Genomic DNA, 25,371 nt, shown 5'->3' on the forward strand with positions numbered 1-25,371 from the left:
ACCGCTCCATCTGTGTAATTGCTTCCTTGAGAGATTACATTCCCGCCAGTGACAACACCAATTAGGCAGTCAGGAGGAAAATACGACAATAAGGCCCTACTTAGCAGAGAAAAGTAGCATTTGGATAGATATCAGCATAATCTTAATGAGTCAACAAACATGACATTTAGATGTGCTCTCACGCAAATGCTTGAGTATGGCCCACACGTGCGGGGAGACGCGGTTGCCTTCAAGGAAGGTACTCAGTAACCTTGAACGGAAAAAAAACTGGCAAAGTTACAGATATGAGATTAAAATTGCAAGAATTCAAATCTGAGTAATTGATGGTAGGGCTTTGACAAAAGGGGCTATGGTTTGTCCTTTTAAGGAATGTCTCACGCCTCTGATGTCAGGATCTCAATTGCATGGTCATTGCTGATGCAGACTACAAAATCCTTAAACCACACCTACACTGCGACATCTGATTGGACTTACGCACATGTTGCTATCATTTAACAATCAGACAGGAGAGAATCCCTGTATCTGTGTCTCTTGTCTGATAGTCCACCACAAAAGGATTTAACTCCTCGACCAGACACTGTCCTCAGCTGTTTCCACAGACCATTATCCTCAGCTCAGGTAAGTACAATACATGTAAAATGTTCTTTATGTTACCTATTTCAAACTACAATTTTACATTATTGTTTAAGTTTTTTATTCTTATTTGTTAAAAAATCTATTTAACAAAGCTTTTCACTCCTGATGGTTTTAGTGGTAAGTTATAGGCTACTGAATGTTAAGAGATTAAACAAAGCAATCAAGAATGGCTGCAATTGAGATTGGAGAGGGGAAACTTTGTGTTTTAATTTTTGATGTAAATGTTACTGAGTTTAACAATGAAAAGGACGCTATGAAATGTAGCATCCTGTAATATTTTCTCCTCAGACTGATCTGTAAAGATGTACCGTGGACTAGTTTTACTGTTCTTGGTTTTGGTGCTGGAAACCCGATGGAGTGAATCGAGCTGTCAGCAGTCAGAATCTCAAAAATCAGATTCAAACGTAAGTGGCAGATAGTGATCATATAATGACTATAAATATATAGTTTTGCTGAGTTTTAAAATAAAACTGTAATTTTATGCACAGGAGAGTCCAAGTTTTCGGCTGTCGGCTCATAACTTGCTGAAGAGGTATAATGACATAGATTATGACAGTTTTGTCGGATTAATGGGGCGCAGAAACGCCGGTGAGTGAACAGATATTTTCTTTGTTGTATTATTCTAGCAGTTTGTCTTTAATTTATTATTCTTTGAGACAAGCTAATGTTTATACGAATCTTATTATTTTCCAGACACGGATGATTTACCACCCCAACGTAAAAGTAAGACATTTTTGTCTTCCTTTTGTGCTTTTATAATGTAGGCTAGTTTAAAAACAATCTAAGAAAACTAAACATATGTTGTCTTTCAGGGGAAATGCACGATATCTTTGTTGGACTCATGGGTCGACGAGGCGCTGACCCTGGTAACAGCCTTTCTCTTAAATTCACTTATGTTTGTGAGAAACAGCTTGAGACAAGCATAATTTGCGGGTGGGACAACACTTTTTGCCTGGGGTCGATATTGTCCCCACCACTTTTTGACACATCTGGCGGCACGGATGTACCAAATAAGAAACATCTCCAGTTAGAGTATTGATTTCGTTCGTTTGTTAAATAATTGTCATTGAAATGCTGAGTGTGCGTTGCCGCTGCAATCAGTGGCGGTGTTTGTGTGTGTGTGTGTGTGTCTACTTTCAACGAATTCCTTTTCGAAATGAAAAGGAATTTTATTTTTGAGGAATCAAAAACATACACTGCGAGAAGTGTAAATTGGTTAATGAACAAATGACTCTTATTAGTATATTGTTTGAACTTATTGATCATAAGGACTTCGATTTTAATCTGATTCTGATGAATCCAATAGTTTTGAGTGTTTATGTACCGCGTGGCGTGGGTTAAACAGCCGACATACGACGAAGTAGCCAAATATGATCGTTGACGCTGTAAGAAATTCATCAGTCTATCAAGCCTCTCAGACTTACTGTATTTGTGTTGACAGAAACGGGGCGTCCATTGAGGAAAGGGTATCCAGAAACAAGCGGAGGAGGCATCTTCTTCAACAAATGCAAACTGAGGTTAGTAATTCAGTGAGGCTGTTCTGCCACTTGCAGGCTTTCTGAAGATATTACAACATGTCTCTTCCTAACACCACAGCATTTGTTCTTATATAGCATGTCTGTTATGCCTTTTCTTGTAAATATAAATTCTCTGCTATGAAAAAAATATATATTTTTTTCAATTTGTTGCAGGTTTCGTCGTGGGTTATAGGCAAATGAATTATTTCATATCCAGTTAATCGTCTGTACCACCCTGTCATGACAGCTTATTTTCAAGACATTTCTTTGAAGCAAAATCATTTATTTTACAAAAGTGATAGAGCAAAATAAAATATTTATATAAAATGAATCAAATAAACATGATTTTCTATGGTGTGATTTGTTTCATTGTACTGCAAATGATACATTTATCATTATAAATTATCGAATTTAAATCTCCACTTACATCCCATGCCTTTCAATTTATTTTAAGTTATTTTTTGCTGTTTAATGTATAAAACATGATTTTTGTAAATAAAAATACTATCTATCTGATCTCACAATGTTTTATTACTTAAACGATGAATAGCGCATAAAATGTAATGACTTCAACCAAACAAAAATTTTACACAGCAATAATTTGCTACATTTGCAAAACACTGATGCTTTCTCATTGCCAACTGCATGCCACTGCATATAAAATTATGTATACCAAACCTATATGTGTTATAACTTAATTGAACATAAAAAGAAAACATAATTGTGTCCCAGAAGCAAGCCTAATACTTAACAACTGTTAAATACTTCAAGTGAATGTTAGTGCTTTGGATATCAGTAGATCATCAAACACAGTATATCCTAACCATTGCATTGTACCTTAAGGTGACAGTTTATTAATGTCATAGTCACAGACAAGATCACACCAAAAAGGCCAACTGAACTTCCCAAGTAAAGATATTCTAAAGAAACTCCAAAGAATTGTTTACTTGTATGAAATTTGGCTCTTAATTTTTGTCTCATTGTTGAAATAATGCTAGATGTTAGATTTACATAACGCAATATTTTCTGCAGTATTATTCACAATCATGCTGTGCTTCTGTCCGATATGTTTCTTGTGACTTTGTGACTTGTTTCAGTAGTCTTTGTGTTCTCAGCTTTGGGATTCATGGTATAAGATGAAACTGACTTTTCTTTAAAACGTTCATCAAATCTCTGAGCTTCTGTGGTGGGTTTCACAGTTTGGGAAGCCAAAGGTAGTACAGCAGGCACTGGCGGCTGGTAGCGGTGTAGGTAGCCATAGGGTCTCAGACGGTAAGTGTAGTACTCAAGCGTGTACATTAGCACAGGGTCTACGTAGTGGAAAGACACTGCTAGGTCAGAGCAGCACTGTGGGCCCTGAAGGGGAAAAACAGACATAAGAGATGCTGTCACATTTCCATGTGGTCACAGATAGGTTACATTAAATTAATATTCTGGATCATTACAAGTTAAGCTCAGTCATAATGTTTAAATACCACAAAAATTCATTTAGACGTGTCCCTCCTTTTCTTTAAAAAACAAACAAACAAAAAAAGCAAAAATCTGGGTAACAGAGTGGCACTTTCAATAGAAGTCAATGGGGCCAATCTGTAAACATTAAAATACAGCTATAAGATATAAACAATGTGTTAATATTGAGAGAGAAAAATACTTGCTATTTTTGTGTTAAGTTTAAGTATACCGTTTTGCCATTTTGATAACCATGACGAGACAAAATTGTGTTTATTTCTTGTTTTTTCTATTGTTAGTCATTAGCTGTCTAGTCACGAATCACATCATCACGTACATGAAAAAAAACTATCGACAAATACGGTCCCCATCAAACCTATCCATTGTTGATTTCACTTGCAATCACCTGAAGGACTTGTTCAGTGTGGCATTTAAAAAAAATGAAAGGGCTAAAATGAGGTAATTTCATTTTCAATGTATATTTCTCAAACAATGTTGTTGATTTTTATTCATTCTCAAAATACTACATCTTGAATGGAAAATTCCTTTTGACACTTTAAGTGTTTTCTTCTCTCAGGCACAGATGGTACTCAAGTTCTAAAAGCTTTTCAAAAAATAAGTTTAACTTCTGTAAAAAGCAAAGTACTAACTAATTAGCTTGCTATGTGTGGGAAACGGAAGCTGTGGAATGTAGAGAAGAGTCACGAAGGGCACGAAGGACATTAGTAGGACCTTTTGTTGGGGCAGTCGGGGACTAAAGGTTAGAGAGTCAGACTTGTAACCCAGATCGATTCTCAATACCGGCAGGAAAAATGTAGGTGGGTGAGTGAATGAACAGCGCTCTCTTCCACCCTCAATACCCACGACTGAGGTGCCCTTGAGCAAGGCACCTAACCCCCAATTGCTCACCGGGCGCAGCAGCAAATGGCTGCCCACTGCTCTGTGTGTGTGTGTATGCTGTGTGTGTGTGTTTGTGCGTGTGTGTGTCAACGGTTTGCAGTGTGTGTGTGTGTGTTGACCTAAGTGTGTGCACTAAATTGGATGGGTTAAATGCAGAGGATGAGTATGAGTTACCATACTTGGCCTTAACGTCACGCACTCACTTAAAAATATCTTGGCAAAAATGACAATGAGTACATATTTTATCTTACACTACCATTCAGAAGAATGGGGACACAGATAGTTTTTTTTATTTTTTTATAAATTAATATTTGAATTCAGTAAGGATGCATTAAATTGACAAAAAATGACAGCAAATACACTCATAATGTTAAAAAAGATTTCTATTTCAAACGAACAGACTGAATTTAGGCTTTTAATCACATTCATCGGCTCACACATTAGTGGTGATCAACGGAAGCTCGAGAATGTTTGCTTGACGTGCGAGAACCAATGGGCTTAAATTTCGTGTTATGCAGCACGTTTGAGCTTCCGCAAGAACCAATGAGGTTTGCTCTCCCGTGTCAAGCGGGTTCGGTTGAGCTTCTGTTTATGTTTGCTGATCAATGTTTATATGTCAATAAAAGCCTTGAGTCTCTTCAGAAAATTTGCACTAAACCGCTCAATTCATATGGATTCATTTAATGATCTCTTTGAAGCGTCAAAGTTTCAGTTGCTTAGCTGTCTATGGAGAGACAAAAATCACTCAGATTTCATCAAAAAGATATTCATCTGTGTTCCGAAGATGAACGTAAGTCTTACGGGTTTGGAATGACATGAGGGTGAGTAAATGATGACAGAATTTTCATTTTTGAGTGATCTTAAACTTTAAGCAGCACAACTGCTTTGAACATTAATAATAAGAAGAAATGTTTCGTGATTACCTAATCAGCATATTAGAATGATTTCTGAAGGATCATGTGACACTGAAGACTGGAGTAATGATGCTGAAAATTCAGCTTTGCATTACAGAAATAAATGACATTTTAAAATATATTAAAATAGAAATCATCTATTTTGAATTGGAATAAAATTTCAAAATATTACTGTTTTAGCTGTTTTACTCAACCAAATGCAGCTTGGTGAACATAACAGACTTACTTCTTCTTAAATCTTACCGACCCCAAATGTTTGAACGCTAGTATAAGTGTTAAAAAAAAAAAAAAGTGTGTGACTTACTTCTACAATTGGGTAGAAGCAGTAATTCCAGTACCAGAAAGTCTTGGAGAACTTTCCGGTAAGATGGTGTTCAGGAATGAAAGGATGGAAGGTTTCCCGGTGCAGTGTGTCCCTGGAGTCTCCTGCTACCACCCCCATTTTCTCCAGGCACTGACCCATCGCTAGATCCTCCACTGGGGTTGTATGAGTGCACACTTTAGTGTTAAAACCCTCCACAAACCTTTTTAGGGCCTCTTTGCTGAGAACATAACCTGCACCACCGCTCATATAGCCCTGCTTGGCGTACGGCTTGAACCTCTTGCCAAAGTATATGGGCTGCTCTGCCGTGTAGTTTGACAGGATCCAGCGCAAGTTGTCCACAACGACGAACGTGTCATCGTCTGCTTTGAGGAACCAGTCTGCCTCATCGACGTGGTTCTTCAGAGCGTAGTGGAAGGCACGGATAGTCTTCCAGTACAGCTGGTCACGGCCTTCTCCTGTGCCAAGGCCCACTGTGGGGAAGCTGCGATCTTCTTCAGAGCTCATGAACAGAACTACGTTACAGTGACGACTCCATGTGGCCTTCACATGCCGAGCCTTTGACTGTAGATTACTAGGCCCTGTCATCACCCAGCACAGGATACGCACTTTCTTAAACAGCTCGTCTGCAATGTGACTGTCCTCTCCTGTGTATTTAAAGCAAATTCTATAGTTATGTTGCAATTTAATACAAACCATTTTGTTCATTAGAGACTTCTTTATAACTGAACTGAGAGTTGTATTTTAAAGGTGTACTCTATAATTCTCCCCTAATTAAAAATGTCTTACACATATATAAAAGAATAGTCCTTTTGATAAATATGTTAAATATTATGTACAATAACTAATCAGTAGTCTAATTAAAGCGATTTTATTTTACATGGGGGCAGAGCCGGCAGACATAATGAGATTAAATTAGACCAATGGCATCAGTAACTGAGAAATATTTTAACTGAGAAACCTTTGCGTAATGCTAATGCATAAGTCTAAGACTGAAAATTAATTGAACATACACTTTGAACATATTACTGTGGCTACAAAATACACTTTCATGCAACATCTTCTAATTGAAATCTTAATGAAGTGTTTAGAAAGTGAAAGCTTTAACCAGTTATTAAAGGGATAGTTCACCCAAATATTTAAATTATGTCATCATTTACTCACCCTCAGGTTGTTCCAAACCTGTATATATTTCTTTGTTCTGTTGAACACAAAGGAAGATATTTTGAAGAATGTGGGAAACTGAATAGTTCTGGGGCACTATTGACTTCCATAGTATTATTTATTTTTTCCTGCAATGAAAGTCAATGTTTCCCCATAGCGGCCTGGCTACAAACTTTCTTCAAAATATCTTCCTATCCTTCCAGGTTTGGAACAACTTGAGGGTGAGTAAATGATGACAGAATTTATCCCTTTAAGTTGCAATATTTCATATCATGTAGCGCTCATTCCTAAATGATGCACTAGAGGGCGCTGCAGCACCTGGCTGGTGAGGATGCTTGAGGTTGATCAGGGCAGATCCTTCCACTCTCCAGGTAAGGTTGGGGGTGTTCTGCTCTGGCTCCAGTGGAGAAAGGTTGCTTTTGCCGTCATGCTGCCAGCTGAAGCTCTCCTCAAACCATACCTGTCTCAAGAACACGTACAATGTACAGCTGCCCACCAGGAAGCCCAGGGAGAAAGCACACTTTGAATTTCCTCCTTTCATGGTGACCACTCAGGGATCCTCACCACACTGGTCACTGCAAGGCTAGAATACAAATATTGGTGACATTAATTTGATTGCATTCATTTTCAGAGATTTCAAAGATCCTAATATACTACTAATTTGCATTAAGAAATGACAAAAATTCTATTATATTATTTAATAATTACAATTATTACATTCAAGGGCTCCAGACTAACATTTGAGAGCAGTAGCTCTGGTACCACTAAGATGGTGGCACCAGTACCTGATTTGGTGGTGTTGGGGGGATTTTTAATCATAAATGTAATTTAATCATATTTCTATGGTTTTGCATTAATAAGTGCAGTTACTATTAATATTACATGTTTATTTATTGGAAATTTAACAGCTTTAACAGCTTGAATTGAGATGCAGATCAAACTAACTTTTATTAACAACAGTAACATGCAAAAAAAACTAATTTTATATTTAATTTCAATATTATAGTATATACTTATTAAATATACCATTGTTGCACTATAGATATAATCATACTGAATAAGGGATTATAAAAGGAGCGCTCTTTACTTGCTTTCTGTGTAAAATACAAAAAGACTTTTCCTACTTTTCCATTTATTAGGGAGTGGAAATGGCTAACAAGTCAATAAGGGACTCTGCCGCCATCTACTGGTTATAGTGGTAATTTCATGTTTTTTTTTGTTTTGTTTTGTTTTTTAAATAAAAGTGTTTGTTTTCCACAAAGTGTTAGTTTTACTTCATCTATCATCTTTACATTTTTAGTTTTACAAATCTTCACATTAAAAAGATTTTTATTTAGAGATTTGAAGTGTTGGAAAAAGTTTAAAGCACTTGAAAGGCATTGTAAATGGCTTGAATTTCACTCTCAAAAGGTTGTACGAAACCCGAGATGAATAATGTAAAAACAATCTACTATTTCTGCCACAATACCATGGTTACAGTTAGCATTACAACATTAAATCCATAGTGAATGTTGTGGATTGTAAAGCTTTCTATAACTTGCTCGTTCATGGCACATGTTTCTCTTGGTTTCCATGTCAGCGCTGTTTGATCTGATATCTGTGGTTTATAACAGAATTCTTTGCCGGAGTAGTGATTTGATAGCTTCTCATTATATTTTTCAGCAATGTTATTAATACGGCGGCGAATTCAAACGCTTTCTCACCGGATCTCCCAGCGCTGTGAGTGGTTGTGTGGTCGAGCGAGATCGGCGCGCGAGTGTTCTCTGAGCTCGCGCTGAGCTGTCTTGTATTATTGGTCCGAGCTGATAAACGGACCGTGGCACCAGTTCAAATGAGAAGCGCAGTTTCGTTCCGCTTTTCGTTTCGTTTGCCGTTTCATGTTTTGATGAACGGAAATGGCAGCTCTTATCAGTTGTTCAACGTGCAGACCTCTAACCAAATTTAGTCGCACCTGCAGGAAAACAAAGGTTGCATTTGGTCGCAGTCTGGAGCCCTGCGATTTTCCACCGCCCTGAAAGCGCATTTCCTTTCTTGTTTTTCCATTTTGATTTTCCCGACTAGACAAATTTACGGTATTTACTTCTTCAGAAAAATCACAGAAAACCTGGCAAATAAATTTCTGCTTCTCTCTCGAAATAGGCCAACGATATTTGACCTGAAATATTTATTTGAAGTAGGCTAGGCTACCCCGTTTGATTTTAAGTTAATATTTAACTAAATGAACAACACACTGCATGTTTGTGGGGTCTCTGGTGTCAGTTAGCCTAATGACACGCAGGTAAACAAAAAAAAATATTTAATATTTTTTAGTGTTTAATTTTCTTTGTTTTTTATTTTAAAATAATTCATTAATGTTTGTGATTTAATTAATTAGCTTTTCACCAAGACACAAGCCAAATGGATAGGCTACTTGAGGTGCCATGAGATTTCTACATATTAGGGTTAAATACTGTGAGAACTGAATTATAACATTATTTAATTGAATACACAAAGCATATGAGTTCTTCCCAAAATCACTTCAAGCAAGTTGATACACTAAGCCCATTTTCTATTTAGGATTCAGCTGCTGGCAGGATAAATCAATAGATTATAAACTGGTTACCTTGCGTGACTGACAAATCTTGGTTCTTACCCTCATTTCCAAGAATTAGGCACCTTCTGCTGCTGCCAGTCCATTAGTCACATGCTACTGTTTAAAATTTTCATTTTGACAAAGTTGACAAGTGACATTCAGGTTGACTAGCAAACCCTTTGTATGGTGGATGAAATAGCCTACATTATGAAACCATTTTATATATAACCTGAACTATCTATTACAACAGCTAGGCTTAATATTTAATTTAATGAAAGTGTTCAAATCGAATGTTTACCACAGGAAATCCTCAAAGACCCTAAATCCAAGTCTAATGCTGGTTTTATCCAAAGTGGATTAATAGACAGAATGCGGCACGGAATTTTATTAAGTTATTACATATAGGCCTATCTTGTGCACGGGTAAAATAAATAATATTCTTCAATACTGTGTTAAATGGTTTATGCATGACAACCAAAATACACAATGCATGCGCTTGTTGACATGAGAGGTGCACCAGAGATCTAGGACAAAGGCCCTTACCTTGCATTCTTTACCTCCCCTCTGCAAGCCTCTCGCCGTCCCAAACAATGTTGTAAGCTCCGGTGAGTTTCATGCCTTCAGTCTTTCTTTCCCTCAATATCCGCGAGCTTACATGAAAGGAGCGCGTCAGGTTGCTTTTGAGTGCGTGCTGTGACGTCTACACATTAACGGACGTTGAGGGTTTAATTCCTTATTTAAAAGGCAGAGTGTGTGCCAGTCACCCGACTTATTTTTCCTCGTATTAGCAGAGGGTTTGCCATAAACCGAATGGTTATTGGGCCTCTTTGTGCGCTATTACCGGACAACAGATCCTCTGTCATCATGAGCGAGTACCGTGTCAGCATCACAGACGGAGAGCCGTAGCGAGGTGTTTGATTGGAGGAATGGCCGGTTTGTTGTCATGGGTGTCCCCGCCCACTAGGGGGCCGTCGCTCAATTTAGGGATGACAAATATGATTATAACATTTAAAATTAAATTTACTTTTATATTGTAATTGTAAGCTACTAAAGACAAAATCAATTGTAAAATGTATTATAAAACATTCTTTAATATTTAGTACATTATGTGTAGACCTACCTGTATAGCACACACATTTCTTTTTAAAGCTGAATAAAGTGCTTAACCATCAGATTGCAAAATATACAGTGGTAATAAAGATACAACACAAATACAAATTAAACTATACTTAAATAAATACCCTTTTTATTTTACACAACCATGTGCATATTTGTATTTATTTCTTCATTTTTTTTATTAAGTGATGCCAATAGAAAAAAAATAATCAAGATTAATCTTGTAATTTTCTCCTGGGGCCCGTTCTTCGTACGTTGCTTAAAACATCCAAGATTATATTACACATCCAAGATGATATCATCGTGCTAATCATGATCTGGCTAATTAGGTTCTTCGAACACACTTGCCGGATATGATTAGTATAGCTGGATTGAGTTATCTGAGATAATTGCGCGTTCATGCGCTGGTTTAAAAGGGGATATGTATCGATAGTAGAAACATTGATCAGCAACGCTGCTATTGGCTGTTCAGCGTGGCCAAAGAGCGCGCTCAGTTTTTCTCCTCAGCAGAGCAAGAACTAATAGTCGAAGTTTATTCGGAATTTTAATGTTTAATCAAAACGCCAGGGAACATCTCAAAGTCTGCAAAAGCCAGGAGAGAGGGCTGGCAAAAAGTAGCAGACAATTTAAATCCATTAGAAGTGGCCATATGTTTTTATCACTTATTAGCCTATATTTTTGTATTTTAATAATTGCATAATTACTTTGTTCATTGTAATGTCAGAGTCACCACACTATAACATGGAAATAAAAGTGAAATACAAAAATAATCTACATAATGGTAATTTTCAGTTATATTATAGTCTCTTTTATAAAAGGCACTGTTAAATAAATGGTTATTTTAGGCAGCTGCCTCCTTTTGGTGAAAGTGGGAAATTACATGTTTTGCTTCAACCGCTGACCTCAATCACAACACATTACAGAAAAATTAATTATTTAATAATGGCACTCTGACATACAATAGGCTACCGGTCAAAGTTTGGAAACATTACTATTTTTAATGTTTTTTAAATAAGTATCTTATGCTCACCAAGCCTGCATTTATTTGATCAATACATAAAATAGAGAAACACAGTAATATTGTGAAATATTACAATTTAAAATAATGGTTTTCTATTTTAATATACTTAAGCAACACAACTGTTTCCAACATTGATAATAAATCGGCATATTAAAATGATTTCTGAAGGATCATGTGACTGAAGACTGGCGTAATGGCTGATGAAAATTCAGCTTTGCATCACATAAATAAATTATATTTTAAAGTATATTAAAACAGAAAACCATTATTTTAAACTGTAATAATATTTCACAATATTACTGTTTTTCTCTATTTTTTATCAAATAAATGCAGCTTTGATGAAATACCTTAGTAACTATTGCTATAGTAAAACAATGATAAATGAATAAAGAGTCTCCAGAAGTCAGCGCAAGTTTTCAGAAGATTTGTTTTGGTGCTTTATTATTTTAGCTGAGTTAGCAGATTGAGAATTGTGGTCAATATCAAGGTATCACTATTTTATTGTAGTAACTAGTTCAGAATTCTTAAATTACTCAACTGGAGTTCCACAGAACTACAACCCTAATAACGTACACCTGAACAAGCTAATCGGGTCTTCAGGATTACCTGAAAATTACAAGCATGTGCGTTTGATCAGAGTTGGATTAAAACTGAAGAACCCTTAACCATGTTATTATGGCGGAAACTATGGTGTCCACACAGTGTGTACGTTTATATGCATACTGTATATTTAACAAACAAAATCAAATTTGGTTTTGAAAAAACACCACCACCAAAAAAAAAAAAAAGTGATCAGGGAGTGTATTTTTTTCCAAATCAAACATTTGAAAGCTCCAATCTACAGATTCAAAGAATAAATCTGTGCTTTCAAAATCTAGAAAGAACAATGGCGTAAAGGTGAAGACGATGAAACGGATAGTTACACGTATTCATTTTTAGAGCATGATTTCCCCCAAAAGACCCCGGCAACCAAGTAATGCAAGTCACATGATTCTGCTTCACATACGGACGGCTTTAAGTGCAAAGACACAAGAGAAGGACCTGAAACCAATGCTGCCTCGTGACAATTTAGTACAGCTGAACAAAACCCACAAGTTGGCAAAACCCACAAGTTGGCAAGTTGGCATTCACTGGCCTTAACACTAGCAATATTCCAAAAATATTTAATTTTCCATTTCTTTAAAAGGAAAAAAAAAAACCTACACCAATTTAAAGCAGCAGTAAACCTCAATCAGGCAATACAATGCATCAAGTAAACAATGTTGCTGCCAGAATGTTCACACTCCAATGCTCCATGATCTCCACTGTCTTCCCTGAGCATCCTGACCGCAGTCTGATCACTATGTCTTTGGGAGCTTATGGATATGAACTACCCAGTGCATCTGCTCAGGCCTACAGTGAGCTTGCCAGCGTGAGCTGTGGCGGATGGCCTCCCTCTTGTGTCTTAAAGGAGTGAACGTCCTTGCTCCTCGGTTGGAGTGTGAGGTCAGCTGAAAGCCCACTGCTGGTGATGGTCTGTTGGATTGCAGGGGCTCATTAATATCTTGTCTCCCTTCTTATGGAGGCACTTTCCAGAGGACGGATTCTTCAGTAGTTGCTCCTGAAATAAAATAAAATAATAATTTTAACAAAGCACAGCAATTCGAATTTTGTAGCAAAATCCTCTCTCTAGTGGTGTAAATGAACATTCAGTAATGGGAGAGGAAAGTATAGAACTCTTGGTAACACTTTACAATAAGGTTTCATTAGTGAACTATTTAGTTGAACTAAAAATGAACAATACTTCTATAGCATTTATTAATCTTAATGTTATTTTCAACATTTATTAATTCAAACAAATGTTGCCTGTTCACATTAATGCATTGTAAACTAACACAAACAAACAATGAATGACTATTTTTATTAACAAACATTAACAAAGATAAAAAAAAATAAAAAAATTGTTCATTGTTCAAATTTGTTCATTGTTACATTAACTAATGTTAACAAATGAGACCTTATTGTAAAACGTTACCGAGCTGAGCTCTATCAATTTGAACCTAGCTGATATCTACACCTAACCAAACATTAATGTCCAAGGATGATATCACAAATATAGGCTAGCATTATTATGACTAATTAAAATTAATCTAATTATTGTTTTTGTTGTTAATAATAATAATAATAAACATAAAATTACATTACTGTCCAAATACCTGCGACCTGAAGTGAAAATTTAAAAAAAAAAAAAAAAAAAACTCCATCAGGAGTTATAGATTTATGTGAAAAGTTGAACTGAAAATTCAACAAATTCTGTATTTAATTTGCTCACCCATGTAATGACAGCATTATTTATTCATTTTAATAATATAATTATATTTAACACATACAGAACTGTACAAAGGTTTTGGGTCTATAAGATTTATAAATGTTGAATCTCTTATGCTTACCAAGGCAGCATTTATTTGATCAAAAATACAGGCAAAACAGTAATATATTATGAAGAATTATTGCGATTTAACAATTTATTCTAAAATATTATTTATTTATTTCAGCATCATTGATTTCTGAAGGATCATGTGACACTGAAATAATCAAATGTGCTGATTTGGTGCTCAAGAAACATTTCTCATTATCATTAATGTTGTTAATATTGGGTTAATATTTTTTTTTTAAACCGTGATTAATTTTATTAGGATTATTGGAACAGAGTTTAAAAGAACGGCATTTATTTGAAATAGAAATCTTTTGTAACAATAAAAATGTCTTTACTGTCACTTGTGATGAATTAAATCCATCATGCTGAATAAAAGTATTAATTTCTTTCTTTTTTTTAAATCATACCAACCCATTAACTTGTGTAATGTGTACATTAATACACAGTATAACATATATACATATATATATATATATCTATGAAGAGTTCAGATGCAAAAGCCTCTAAGTACCATCTGAAATTTTCTTCTAGAATGATCTTTTTTTATCAAGCTCGTATATTTCAGTTCAGTAATTTCACTTAAATTACAATTAATAGGTCATTTTCATTGCCATTTAAGTGAAATTACTGAACTTAAATATACGAGCTTGATAAAAAAAAAAAAAAATTAGAAGAAAATTTCAGATGGCACTTTGAGGCTTTTGCATCTGAACTCTTCATATACACACACACATACATATATATATATACATACATACATATAAATAATATAACATTTTCAAATATCAAACTTGTATTTTAAAGCTTCATATTTTTTATTTAGTCAAGTGTAGATGTCAGCTAGTTCGTGACCTGCCAAAAAAACTGCAACAAACATCCCCAAACCAAAACATTAAACAGAAGAGGAAGGAAACAGAAACTAACTACGACAGTAATAACAAAGAAAGACCAATTGAGTAAATCGTTTCTGTTCTGAGAGGACACTTACTTCTGTGAACACCCACTCTTGTTGAGGAGCCAAAGAACTGCCTTTGCCCTTCAGTGTACAGTGTTCGATCTTCACTGGCTCCGGGTAAGGAGACGCTTGCAGACAGAGCTGCTTCCGTTTGTTATGCCTCAGCTCTTTATGTGATGTATATTCAAAGTACTGAAAACAAACACATCATGATGAACATCTGTTCTGTTCAGATCAAGAAGAAATCCTCGGTCAAAAAATAACTAGTTTTTCTTATTATAACAATTGTCACTTGTTTTAAAAGCACCTCTACTACTCATAATATCAATGTGAATGACACAGCAATGGTACTATACCTGATTACCGCCCAGGTTGTGGCATATATACATAATTACAGGCTTTCCCCCATTGTTACTTTCTCCTACATCCAGGCATTGCTGTGATCCCATATTCTTGAGCTACACAGACAAAAAAAAAAAAAACATAAAATTAAAATAAATGTTTGGACCCAGACTGGTTTAAAATGGCAAATCATTATCATTGTGCTCGAAAAAGGACTTACAGCTCCAAACTTGGTGGGGGTAAGATCAGGGACAAAGGCTTCTGGGTAGACATTGGTAAGATACCAAGAAAAGTTCTTGCATTGTAAGTTCTCTCTGAGTTTCAGACGGTCAGATATATCACCAAAATTGTTCTACAGTCACACAGGAAACAAATTGATCATACGCTCATGCATAAAGCTAGATAGATACATAACCACAAACACAAGGTTTTACTCGATCTTAGCGCTGCGTTCGACACTATAGATCACAAAATACTCCAAGATCAACTACAAAATTACACTGGTGTTCAGGGACAGGCATTAAACTTGTTTAGATCGTACCTATCAGACCGCTACCATTTTGTCTGTTTAAATAAAATAAAAAATATATAAAAAAACAAAAAAAAACATTGAAGAGCAGTAAACTATGGAGTGCCGCAAGGATCTGTGTTAGGCCCTCTGCTATTCTCAATATATATGCTGCCACTTGGTAATATTATAAGAAAACATGGAATTAGTTTCCACTGTTATGCTGATGACACTCAATTATACATTTCATCACGACCAGATGAAAACACTAAATTATCTAAATTGACTGTGTTAAAGATATAAAATACTGGATGACGTGTTTTTCTGCTATTAAATTCAGATAAAACGGAGGTATTACTTATTGGTCCAAAAAACTGCCCACAAAACCTCTTGCAATACAACTTTAATTTAGAAGGATGTCCCATTACTTTATCCACTACAGTAATAGACCTGGGTGTTATACTAGACCGCAACTTGTCTTTCGAAAATCATATTTCATATGTTACAAGAACAGCCTTTTTCCACCTTAGAAACATTGCTAAGCTACGTAATATGCTATCTGTTTCTGATGCAGAAAAGTTAGTTCATGCATTCATGACCTCGAGACTAGATTACTGTAATGCTTTATTAGCTGGTTGTCCTGCATCCTCAATAAACAAGCTACAGTTAGTCCAAAATGCAGCTGCTAGAGTTCTTACTGGGTCAAGAAAATATGAACATATAATACCAATTCTATCATCTCTACATTGGTTACCTATTAAGTTCCGTGTCAATTACAAAGTATTACTACTGACCTATAAAGCCCTAAATGGTTTAGCTCCTGGGTATTTAACAGATCTTCTATCGCCTACAATCCATCGCGCTCTTTAAGATCACTAAATTCGAGGCTTCAGGTCATTCCTAGGATATCTAAGTCCACTAAAGGAGGGAGGGCGTTTTCACATTTAGCTCCTAAACGCTGGAATAGTCTTCCTTCCTGATATTGTTCGAGGCTCAGACTCGCTGTCCCAGTTTAAAACTAGATTAAAGACGCATCTCTTTAGCCAAGCATTCACATAATACTTACCTTTTATACTACAGTTAAATCGGATCAAATGCATTAATATTATGAACAGCAGCTATGCTAATTATTTCCCATCTGCTCTTCTTTTGTCATCTCGGGACGCTAGTCAAATAGACTTTAGGTAAATAGAGTTCGTCAACTCCAGTTTGTATCCAGCCTCTCATGGAGACTTCAGATGCCCCAACACTCGTGAAGAGACGACTCGACGCCGGCGATATGTTATGCCCTAAATTAATACATGATTAACTAACTTTATTTTTCTATGTACATTTTTGAAATGCACTTTCTGTAAAGCTGCTTTGAAACAATATGTATTGTGAAAAGCGCTATACAAATAAATTTGAATTGAATTGGACTCCTCTGAAAGCGAAAGTAGTTCTTACATCATTGGCCATTTTAGCTGCGCTTTGGCTTCGTCGATAGAAAATCAGCTTGTAGTCGTCCATCCACACCTCAGCCAAGCGCACCTGGTTACGTGTGATGACATTTGAACCTTTGGGAAAGGTGTAAGGACTCTTGGTGCGGAACACATGACCCACGACAGAGCAGGGGATTATCTCCAATTGTCCGCCACACTGCCACACCTGACAGCACAGAACACACATATACAGCTTGCTCTTCAACACTGAACTGATTTCAGCTGAATGACACTATCAGCTTTTTAATAATAATAAATAATAGATTTTATTTATAATGCACTTTTCATTCCGAAGAATCTCAAAGTGCTACACAAAAGAACAATAACTACAGAATACTAAAAACCATAAAACCAATAAAACAATCAGCACATAAAAGCTTTTCTAAATAAAAAAGTCTTCAGATCTGCCTTGAAAGTGTCCAAGCTCTGTACTTCTCTCAGCTCACTCGGGAGGTGGTTCCAAAGCCGCGGTGCAGCTGAACAGAAAGCTCGGTCCCCCATAGTACGAAGTCTGGTGGTCGGGACCTGAAGAAGTAGGTGGCCTGATGATCTGAGAGTGCGGGAGGAGGATTTCAAGGTGATGAGTTCTTGTAGATAAGGTGGTGCATGTCCAGTGATACATTTGTGTGTGTACAGCAGAATTTTGAAGTCGATCCGGAATGAAACAGAGCCAGTGGAGTGAGTGTAAGATGGGAGTTATGTGATCATATTTTTGGACTCTCATGAGGACTCTGGCAGCGCTATTTTGGATGTATTGTAGCTTCTGCATGTTTCTGGCAGAAATCCCAATGAAGAGTCCGTTGCAATAATCCAACCTGGTGGAAATAAAAGCATGAACAAGTTTCTCTGCATCCGGAAGAGTTAAAAGAGGACGTAGTTTGGAGATATTTCGAAGATGGTGGAATGAGGTTTTGCAAATATATTTAATGTGTTCGTTGAAGGTCAGCTGCGGGTCAAACCTAACCCCTAGGTTTGTAACTGAGGAGGAGAAAGTGATGGCTTGGTCATCCAAGATGAACTGAAATACGGGAGAGGAGTGGATCTGGTGCGGGGTTCCAACAAGTAGTGCCTCAGTTTTACCGGAGTTTAGCTGGAGGAAGTTGCTTTTCATCCATTCCTTTATCTCCAGAAGACATGTGTTGAGTCGCGACAAAGTTGTGGAGGGGCTTGGAGCAGTTTTAATATAAAGTTGCAAATCGTCCACATAACAGTGGAAGGATAGTCCATGTCTGCTGATGACAGAACCGAGGGGAAGCAGGTATAGAATAAATAGGATAGGGCCGAGAACTGACCCCTGCGGAACACCACATGTAACAGGGAGAAGCCTGGACTCACATTCTCCTAATATAACTCGTTCAGTCCTGCCAGAAAGGTAGGACTGAAACCACTGCAGTGCTGTTCCCGATAGTCCAACTGTATTGTGGAGGCGGTCCCGAAGGATAGTATGGTCCACTATGGTCCAACTTTTTAAACTTTCTGCTTTACAGCAGAATTGAATTCTGTTTGATGAATTCATCATTGAATCATCATTTTCCTGTTTATTACTATGAAATTGCTTTGAAACTAAAAATATATAAAGCTGACTTGACTTGTTGTTTTAACATTATATTAGTCATTAATATGGCTGCAGGTGAATTATGAAGAGCTTGAACTCACCCTGAAGGACATCTCAACATTTTCACCACCCCATATCTCCATTTTGTCATCGTAGGACCCAATTTTCTCAAAGTAGGCCTTAGATATAGAGAACAAACCACCAGCCAATGTTGGAGTTCTGAAAGGAAGAACAGGACAAATAAAATGAATAGGACGTGTAGCCAGAGAGCCAATGGCAGGTCTTGTTGCTTTTGAACTCAGTTCAGAAAAAACACTGGTTTGCAGATAAAGTTAAAAAAGAGAAAATTATTATGCATTTGTTTATAGTATTTAGTTGTTCATTTAAGAAAAGTTAATTATTTCCAGTTATCCATCCATTCATCTCAGGGCTGAAAGTTGCAACTTGTTCTGTTTTTCCTCAACAAATTTTTCTATATAAAACTAACAAAACCAAAAAAAAAAAATTTGATTTGGAAGTAAAAAAACAACAACAACAACATGCAGAAATGTGTAAATTTGTAGCCCATTTTTAATCCCTCGAAATCGCGGCACCAATCAGAAACGTTGGGGCGGGCTTTACACGATGATCGCTCTGATTGGTTTTAGGTCTATCCAATTGCGCAGGCCAGGCGCAGCAACTTTTAAATGCATTATTATATTAAAATTGCAAACACATGAGGACAGTCTCCATGAAAGACCCACTGGCAGATGACCGTGCTACTACATTTCTCTCCGAAACGGTAGGAAATGAAATTAGATTTAATAGAGGATTTTAACTGTGACAAGATGATTGACAGGGCAGTTTATGTGACAGGATGCACGCGACAGATCCGTCCGATAAAGATGACAAAGTAGTATGTCCCAAAGCTTGCCTACTTTTTTGCTACACATTCAAAAGTAAATACCTTTTCTTCACAAAAAGAGTACATACTTTGATTGCATAGTGTAACTTAGGCGAATTGGGACGCAGCATATGGCTTTACACGATGACGATCGCTCTGATTGCATTTGAGCGAAGTCCGTTGGTGACGCCCCTTTGGAAATGAGTTATTAATGAAGCTTTGCCAGACCATAACTCAGTTACTACTGAGAATGGTCTGGTTTTAACCAGGCTAGTAAATTTGTGTAAATATGCATGATTTAGCAAGATTCTGTGCAGATCTTAACTTACAATAGATTATAACAACTTAATTGGATATTACAGTGTTTATGGTGTTATAAATCATCATACTCTTTTGAAAGTTATAACCACACACAGGTAAGTATTATAATGTACCGTATTATAACTGTTGTTACTATTATTCATGAAATGACACATGGTTTTCTTAAGGTAATATGCATGCATTATAATACCTTAAGAATAACCTTATAATGTATCATAAATACAGGTTCCGTAGTGTTACCAAAGTTTGCCATGCAGATGCAAACAACTCCAACCTTTCTAAAATAATACTGTAACTAAATATTATAAGACAAATTAATTTCATATAAATTTTTATATACCAATGATTATTTTGAATTCAGGTTCCATTTAGCATCTTTTGATTCAACTAGCTAGTGAAATGATGTAAATACAAGACGTCAATGCACTTGTTCAAGATGAACACATACTGCCTGAGGTTATGAATAGTAAACTATATGAGACATGCAGCCTAACCTCAGTAATCCATTATAAGACATGGTCATAGTAAACTAAGTGAAAGTGGTTCATTTGATACTCAAATGAAACTTGATACAACCAGCCAAGTAATCTCATTCATCAAAATCGGATTGACAGGAAGAACATGATCCTGAAGAACATGATGAGATGACATGAATATATGAAGCATTTCCTTAACACAACACACTGTTTTGATGGAGCATGCTGTTGAAATGACATGTGATAGATGCATCTATACATGGCACCCTGTTAGATTACGTCAGAAATGATTTAACCAATAGAGAAACATCAGGGCTACCATTATACATTATATACACAAAATAAATGAGTAGTATTCTTGCTTATATCAGACAAATTAAACTTTGTTCAATATTTTAACTTGTCAATTTTTTTGGCAAGTACTAATGAAACAAATACGACCTATCATAATCACAAAAAAACCCTTTTGGGTGATACAAGACCACTTCTGATCACTCCGTCAGGTTTTATTTGCGATAATGACTGACTGCATTTAAACGTTTTTGTTAATAGAAGAAATGGCAAACACACCTCTCTTGGGAAAGGTTGATATGTCAATTACTACAAAATGAATATGTAAATTTGCAGCCATTCTTGGAAACGGTCAATCTTAGAAAGATTTTTTTTTTAAACGCCCATGACTCACTTTACTGGATAGGTCTCATCCTTGCGTTTAGCGTTCTCGTAATCTGGAATGGCCTCCCAGCCAAATGTGAGACTCCAGTCAAATTTTCCTCTGTTTCGGACACGGGCAGAGGCCACAGGCTTGTGGAACTGGAAGGTGCTTAAATCAATGGTCACGATATCAGGGCTCACCACAGCAGTGGGCTCCTCAACAATCCGAGCAAGGAGAGGCTCAAGCCAGCCATGGAAACATTCACCTTTCATTAACAAAAACAGGACAAGAGAGAAGTTCCTTAAGGGTTTTTAAATGTGCTACTCAGGCATATATGCTAAGATAATCTGGCACTTATTTCAACCCTTTAACTGATTATATACAAGGTAAAATTGGAAAAAATTAAGCATCAGGTGTAACATGAGTTGCTGCTAGGCTTCAATGGGGCCTACAATGGCTTTACATACTAGCTCTTTGTCACAGCACATAACTTTGCAAATTACATGAGTTCCAGAAGAAGGGAAAAAAACATCATGGGAGTAACCGTTTTAAGCTCATGCCTGTGCACCTGAAAAGCAGGTTCCTGAAAGACTACTTTGCATCAAAACACAAAATATATATATATATTAAAGAGACTGGTGGATGTTAATGACGTGTGAATAGAAACTGGAAAATCATGTTAGACAATGGAATTGGGCATGGCAAGTCATGAAGTGTGATGAAATACAGTACATACAGTGAGCATCCAGGAAGGTGAGGATTTCTCCCTCAGCTTTGCTGGCTCCGAGAAGCCTCGCCGTGATCAGACCCTTCCTCTCCTGCTGACGCACTACCTTCACAATCTTCAATGACTTCACATACTCATCCAGCTTTTCATGGAGGTGTTCTACAAGATCATACGATATCAAATGTGGAAAGAAGACATTAGTGTAATCTTGTTTATTTTTGTTTCTTCTGTATGAAAAACAAAGTACTATAATAGTTATAGTTATGACAATACCATTCAAAAGTTTGAGGTCAATAGGAATTTTTTTTCAAAAGTGGAGTAAAACTACTGGAGTAAAAAGAGTTACAAAAGAATAAAAAAAAAAAATTAAAAAAATCACAGGTTCCACAAAAATATTAAGCAGCAACTGTTTTCAACATTTACAATACGTGTTCCTTAAACAGCAAATCAGAATATTAGAATGACTTCTGAAGGATCATGGGACACTGAAGATACTGAAAATTCAACTTTGCTAGTACAGGAATAAATTATTTTTTATATAAGAGACTTCTTCTCAAAAAACCTTTAAAACTCTAACCAACCCAAAACTTTTGAACAGTAGTATACGAGTTCAAGCTTATATACTGATTGTGCTAAAAAATTCACAAGTAAGCTGAAACTTTAATTGTCAACTGTTCAATGTGACATTTTTCTGTCTAAAAATAGACATGAAAAAGCTTGCTGCACCGCTGAAACGATAGTTCCTGTGGTGAGACTTCAAGCGAACTGACACACTTCCTTTTATCTTATCACTTGCATTCCTTACAATGTAAGGACCTAAAGCTCATGATGGTAAAAAAAATAAAAAAAATAAAATAAAATAAAAATGATATATATATATATATATATATATATATATATATATATATAAATAAAGCTTTGCTATGGACAAGTTAGCGAATCATTTTCTTTCTTTAGATTCTCCTACAGTTTTTTTTTGCATCTCGAACTGGTTCCCTTTTCTCTAACTGGTGATATTTTTTTATCCACCTGCTGAAGCACTTTCACAGGTGACATTCCATAATATTTCATTAGATAAAACTGTTTGCCATCGGCACAAGAACAAAGATTAACACTACTAGTGGTTAATTTTTACAGCAGGAGCTGATAAAGCCGGGCCCACCTGCCGTGCTAGCGTCATCCACCATTATGATTTCTTTAAGGAAGATTGCCGGGGAGGTGTGCAGCACGCTGTACACGGTGCGCAGAAGTGTTGACCATGCCTCGTTATGAAACACAATGATCACACTCGTGGTGGGAAGAGGAGGACAGCGGCGAAACTTTCGCCCGACACACCTGTAAGCGCCACATGAAAAAACTCAAATGTATGTATGAAATAAAAAATACATCAATATTTTTATATTATACACACATTATATTTATATTATATCAATATTTATATACATATAGTTCATTATAAAAAAAAATTATATATACATGCACACCTCAAAAAAATGGAATTCCAAAATATGAGTTTAAACATTGCATTTATCGGTAATATGAAAATGAGGACATATGCTAATTGTTTATAGCCAGTTACTCCACATGGTGTTTAAATACGATAAGATTTAAGAGAAAACCTCATAACAGTCAACCTGTTTTTAAGAGTAATGCAACAGGTAAAGATGTGATTAGAAAACTGCATAAGCAGCAGAACAGTAAAGACTCTAATCAACAATGAGTGTTTGGGCAGCATTTACAGTATACAGCTTTAGACCCAGGCCTTAAATCAACACCTTCAAGTTTCTGTGTAAACAGATCAAATGTGTCAACGTTAATTAAGGCACATAAAATGCCAGCAAACATAACGCACGTCATGGGTGCTGCGGCTGCCTAACTTTAATCTATGAAGGGAATCATTATTATGTCGGATTGGATGGTGAATTGAATGAATTGTTTGTAGGCTATTCGACATTTTCTCATGGTGTCAAACAACGTGCCTATTCTTACTCGGGCGGACGGGTGTCTTCTCCAAGACTGCGGTGCAAGGAGATTCGGTCACTGGCAAACTGGTTAAAGCAGTGCCTGGTCATGCCCTCCTGCTTTTCCTTCTCCTCTTCCGTAGACATACTGGCCTTCTGGAAGGCTGCGCCATCAGCTCCCGGGGCCTCTGGGTCCAGAGGAGGTCTCTCCATCCATGGTTTGAGTTCCGCCTGAGTGTAAAAGCCAGGGGGGCAATTTCGGTCTATGGTGGGCTGCATTACCACTGACGGGGGCTGCGGGGCTCCAATTTGGAAGCCGAAATTATTGACCGCTTCGCGGACCATTTCGAAGACCTTCTCCTTTTTGACGGAGAGATCTTGCAACCAGGGGTCCTGAAGTGAACCACTGCCAACATCCCTCTGGATCACCACCAGAATTACCATGAAAAGCGTGCCGCCCAGAACTGCAAGCTTTAGGGGGGAGAAAGGACGTCTCAGGCGCATTCTGTTAGTTTATCTCAGACACCCACCTGTGGGAAAAAGACCAAATATCACTTATTAAGGAAAAGCAATCATTACTTAACTGTTATAAAAAAAAAAATTAAAAATTTTTTTTCCAAATAATGTCAAATAAAGTCCATATTGTCAACTTTGTTTATTTACACCAACTCCACAACTTGGAAGGACTACTTTTACTTGGCAAAGAACGCCTGCACTCCAGGCTCCCACACTGCACACAGCAACAGAGTAAACAAACCTCACCTGACAACAAACACCCTTCTGCACCTGGAGCCTGTACCATGAAGCCGGTTTAGGTGGCTAGCCAGCTATGTTTCAGTTTAGTTTCCGCCAACCCTGGGTTTTAGGTACTATGAAAGTAGCTTGGCTTCGTCATGGTATCTTACGCTGCACGGCTAACCTGCTCCGGGGCAGGTTATGTTCTGGATTCAAGATCTCAGACTGAAGTTTGACCAATCAGCTGAGAGCAAAGAAACATATAGGTGACGTAACTTATTCCCAGTGTCTGTTGCAATGACTTCACCTTTTCTTCCAAATCCTGTGACATCTCAGCGCAAATTGTTTGACGAGCACTTCGTAGAGAAAGAGTTTTTAGCCAGACAAAATCCCCTTGCCTTTCCTGATAGTTACTTGTATGAAAGATACAGATTTTCCGCGGAAGGAATGTCTTATCTTTGCGAACTTCTTGAGCCGCACATAAAGAATTTAACACGTCGAATTCATGCACTTACTGTACCGCAAATATTGCGTTGCGTTTTTTTTGTTGCAAGTGGTACATTCCTGCACGGTGGGGGACGCACAGAAGCTCGGGGAAAACACGGTTTGTCGAACCATTCGTAAGGTGGTCCTCGCTCTGCAGGAGTACATGAATAGTTTCATTAATAGTGTTCCCCGGACATTTATCGGCCATGTCCATAAAAGAGGGCTTTTATAAAATTGCCGGTAAGATATTTTAATAGGG

The 25,371-nt window shown here is 36.9% G+C and overlaps 3 protein-coding genes and 1 long non-coding RNA gene across 4 annotated transcripts in view; 2 read left to right on the forward strand and 2 right to left on the reverse strand.

Annotated features, from left to right (window-relative positions):
- Window positions 1–444: 444 nt before the first annotated feature.
- On the forward strand, window positions 445–2,508 carry tac3a (tachykinin precursor 3a). Its single transcript, XM_082144468.1, has 7 exons — window positions 445–618; window positions 925–1,040; window positions 1,125–1,224; window positions 1,330–1,359; window positions 1,449–1,502; window positions 2,078–2,153; window positions 2,328–2,508. Exons 2-7 carry the CDS (start codon window positions 939–941, stop codon window positions 2,344–2,346), a joined length of 381 nt encoding a protein of 126 aa, XP_082000594.1. The 5' UTR covers window positions 445–618; window positions 925–938; the 3' UTR covers window positions 2,347–2,508.
- On the reverse strand, window positions 2,416–10,388 carry c1galt1la (core 1 synthase, glycoprotein-N-acetylgalactosamine 3-beta-galactosyltransferase 1, like a). Its single transcript, XM_082144467.1, has 4 exons — window positions 10,018–10,388; window positions 7,221–7,485; window positions 5,721–6,385; window positions 2,416–3,509 (listed from the first exon to the last, which is right to left on the reverse strand). Exons 2-4 carry the CDS (start codon window positions 7,441–7,443, stop codon window positions 3,198–3,200), a joined length of 1,200 nt encoding a protein of 399 aa, XP_082000593.1. The 5' UTR covers window positions 7,444–7,485; window positions 10,018–10,388; the 3' UTR covers window positions 2,416–3,197.
- Window positions 10,389–11,513: 1,125 nt separating this feature from the next.
- On the reverse strand, window positions 11,514–24,437 carry LOC309480437 (polypeptide N-acetylgalactosaminyltransferase 6-like). The gene is made up of 10 exons (XM_082144899.1): window positions 23,920–24,437; window positions 23,093–23,265; window positions 21,940–22,089; window positions 21,234–21,468; window positions 18,970–19,087; window positions 17,279–17,479; window positions 15,545–15,676; window positions 15,339–15,440; window positions 15,016–15,174; window positions 11,514–13,211 (listed from the first exon to the last, which is right to left on the reverse strand). Exons 1-10 carry the CDS (start codon window positions 24,393–24,395, stop codon window positions 13,098–13,100), a joined length of 1,860 nt encoding a protein of 619 aa, XP_082001025.1. The 5' UTR covers window positions 24,396–24,437; the 3' UTR covers window positions 11,514–13,097.
- LOC309480474 overlaps window positions 23,163–25,371 on the forward strand; it is a 29,178-nt gene continuing 26,969 nt past the window's right edge. Inside the window, exon 1 of the long non-coding RNA XR_014199653.1 lies at window positions 23,163–23,294. This is a non-coding gene — a long non-coding RNA (uncharacterized lncRNA). The remainder of the gene's footprint in view (window positions 23,295–25,371) is intronic.

This window comes from Leuciscus leuciscus (assembly GCF_965113295.1).
Source record: "Leuciscus leuciscus genome assembly, chromosome: 18".
NCBI classification, from domain to species: Eukaryota; Metazoa; Chordata; class Actinopteri; order Cypriniformes; family Leuciscidae; genus Leuciscus; species Leuciscus leuciscus.

What these genes read in the sequence shown, in the direction of transcription:
- tac3a (XM_082144468.1), top strand. Translation starts at nt 939, where the DNA reads ATGTACCGTGGACTAGTTTTACTGTTCTTGGTTTTGGTGCTGGAAACC. An exon ending in CTCAAAAATCAGATTCAAAC is followed by an intron (nt 1,041 to 1,124) that starts GTAAGTGGCAGA and finishes TTTTATGCACAG; the next exon opens with GAGAGTCCAAGTTTTCGGCT. An exon ending in TCGACGAGGCGCTGACCCTG is followed by an intron (nt 1,503 to 2,077) that starts GTAACAGCCTTT and finishes TTGTGTTGACAG; the next exon opens with AAACGGGGCGTCCATTGAGG.
- c1galt1la (XM_082144467.1), bottom strand. Translation starts at nt 7,443, where the DNA reads ATGAAAGGAGGAAATTCAAAGTGTGCTTTCTCCCTGGGCTTCCTGGTG. An exon ending in CAAGCATCCTCACCAGCCAG is followed by an intron (nt 6,386 to 7,220) that starts GTGCTGCAGCGC and finishes TTAAATACACAG; the next exon opens with GAGAGGACAGTCACATTGCA. An exon ending in GCTTCTACCCAATTGTAGAA is followed by an intron (nt 3,510 to 5,720) that starts GTAAGTCACACA and finishes TTTCCCCTTCAG; the next exon opens with GGCCCACAGTGCTGCTCTGA.
- LOC309480437 (XM_082144899.1), bottom strand. Translation starts at nt 24,395, where the DNA reads ATGCGCCTGAGACGTCCTTTCTCCCCCCTAAAGCTTGCAGTTCTGGGC. An exon ending in GAAGACACCCGTCCGCCCGA is followed by an intron (nt 23,266 to 23,919) that starts GTAAGAATAGGC and finishes TGGCGCTTACAG; the next exon opens with GTGTGTCGGGCGAAAGTTTC. An exon ending in CAGCTAAAATGGCCAATGAT is followed by an intron (nt 15,677 to 17,278) that starts GTAAGAACTACT and finishes GTGTGACTGTAG; the next exon opens with AACAATTTTGGTGATATATC.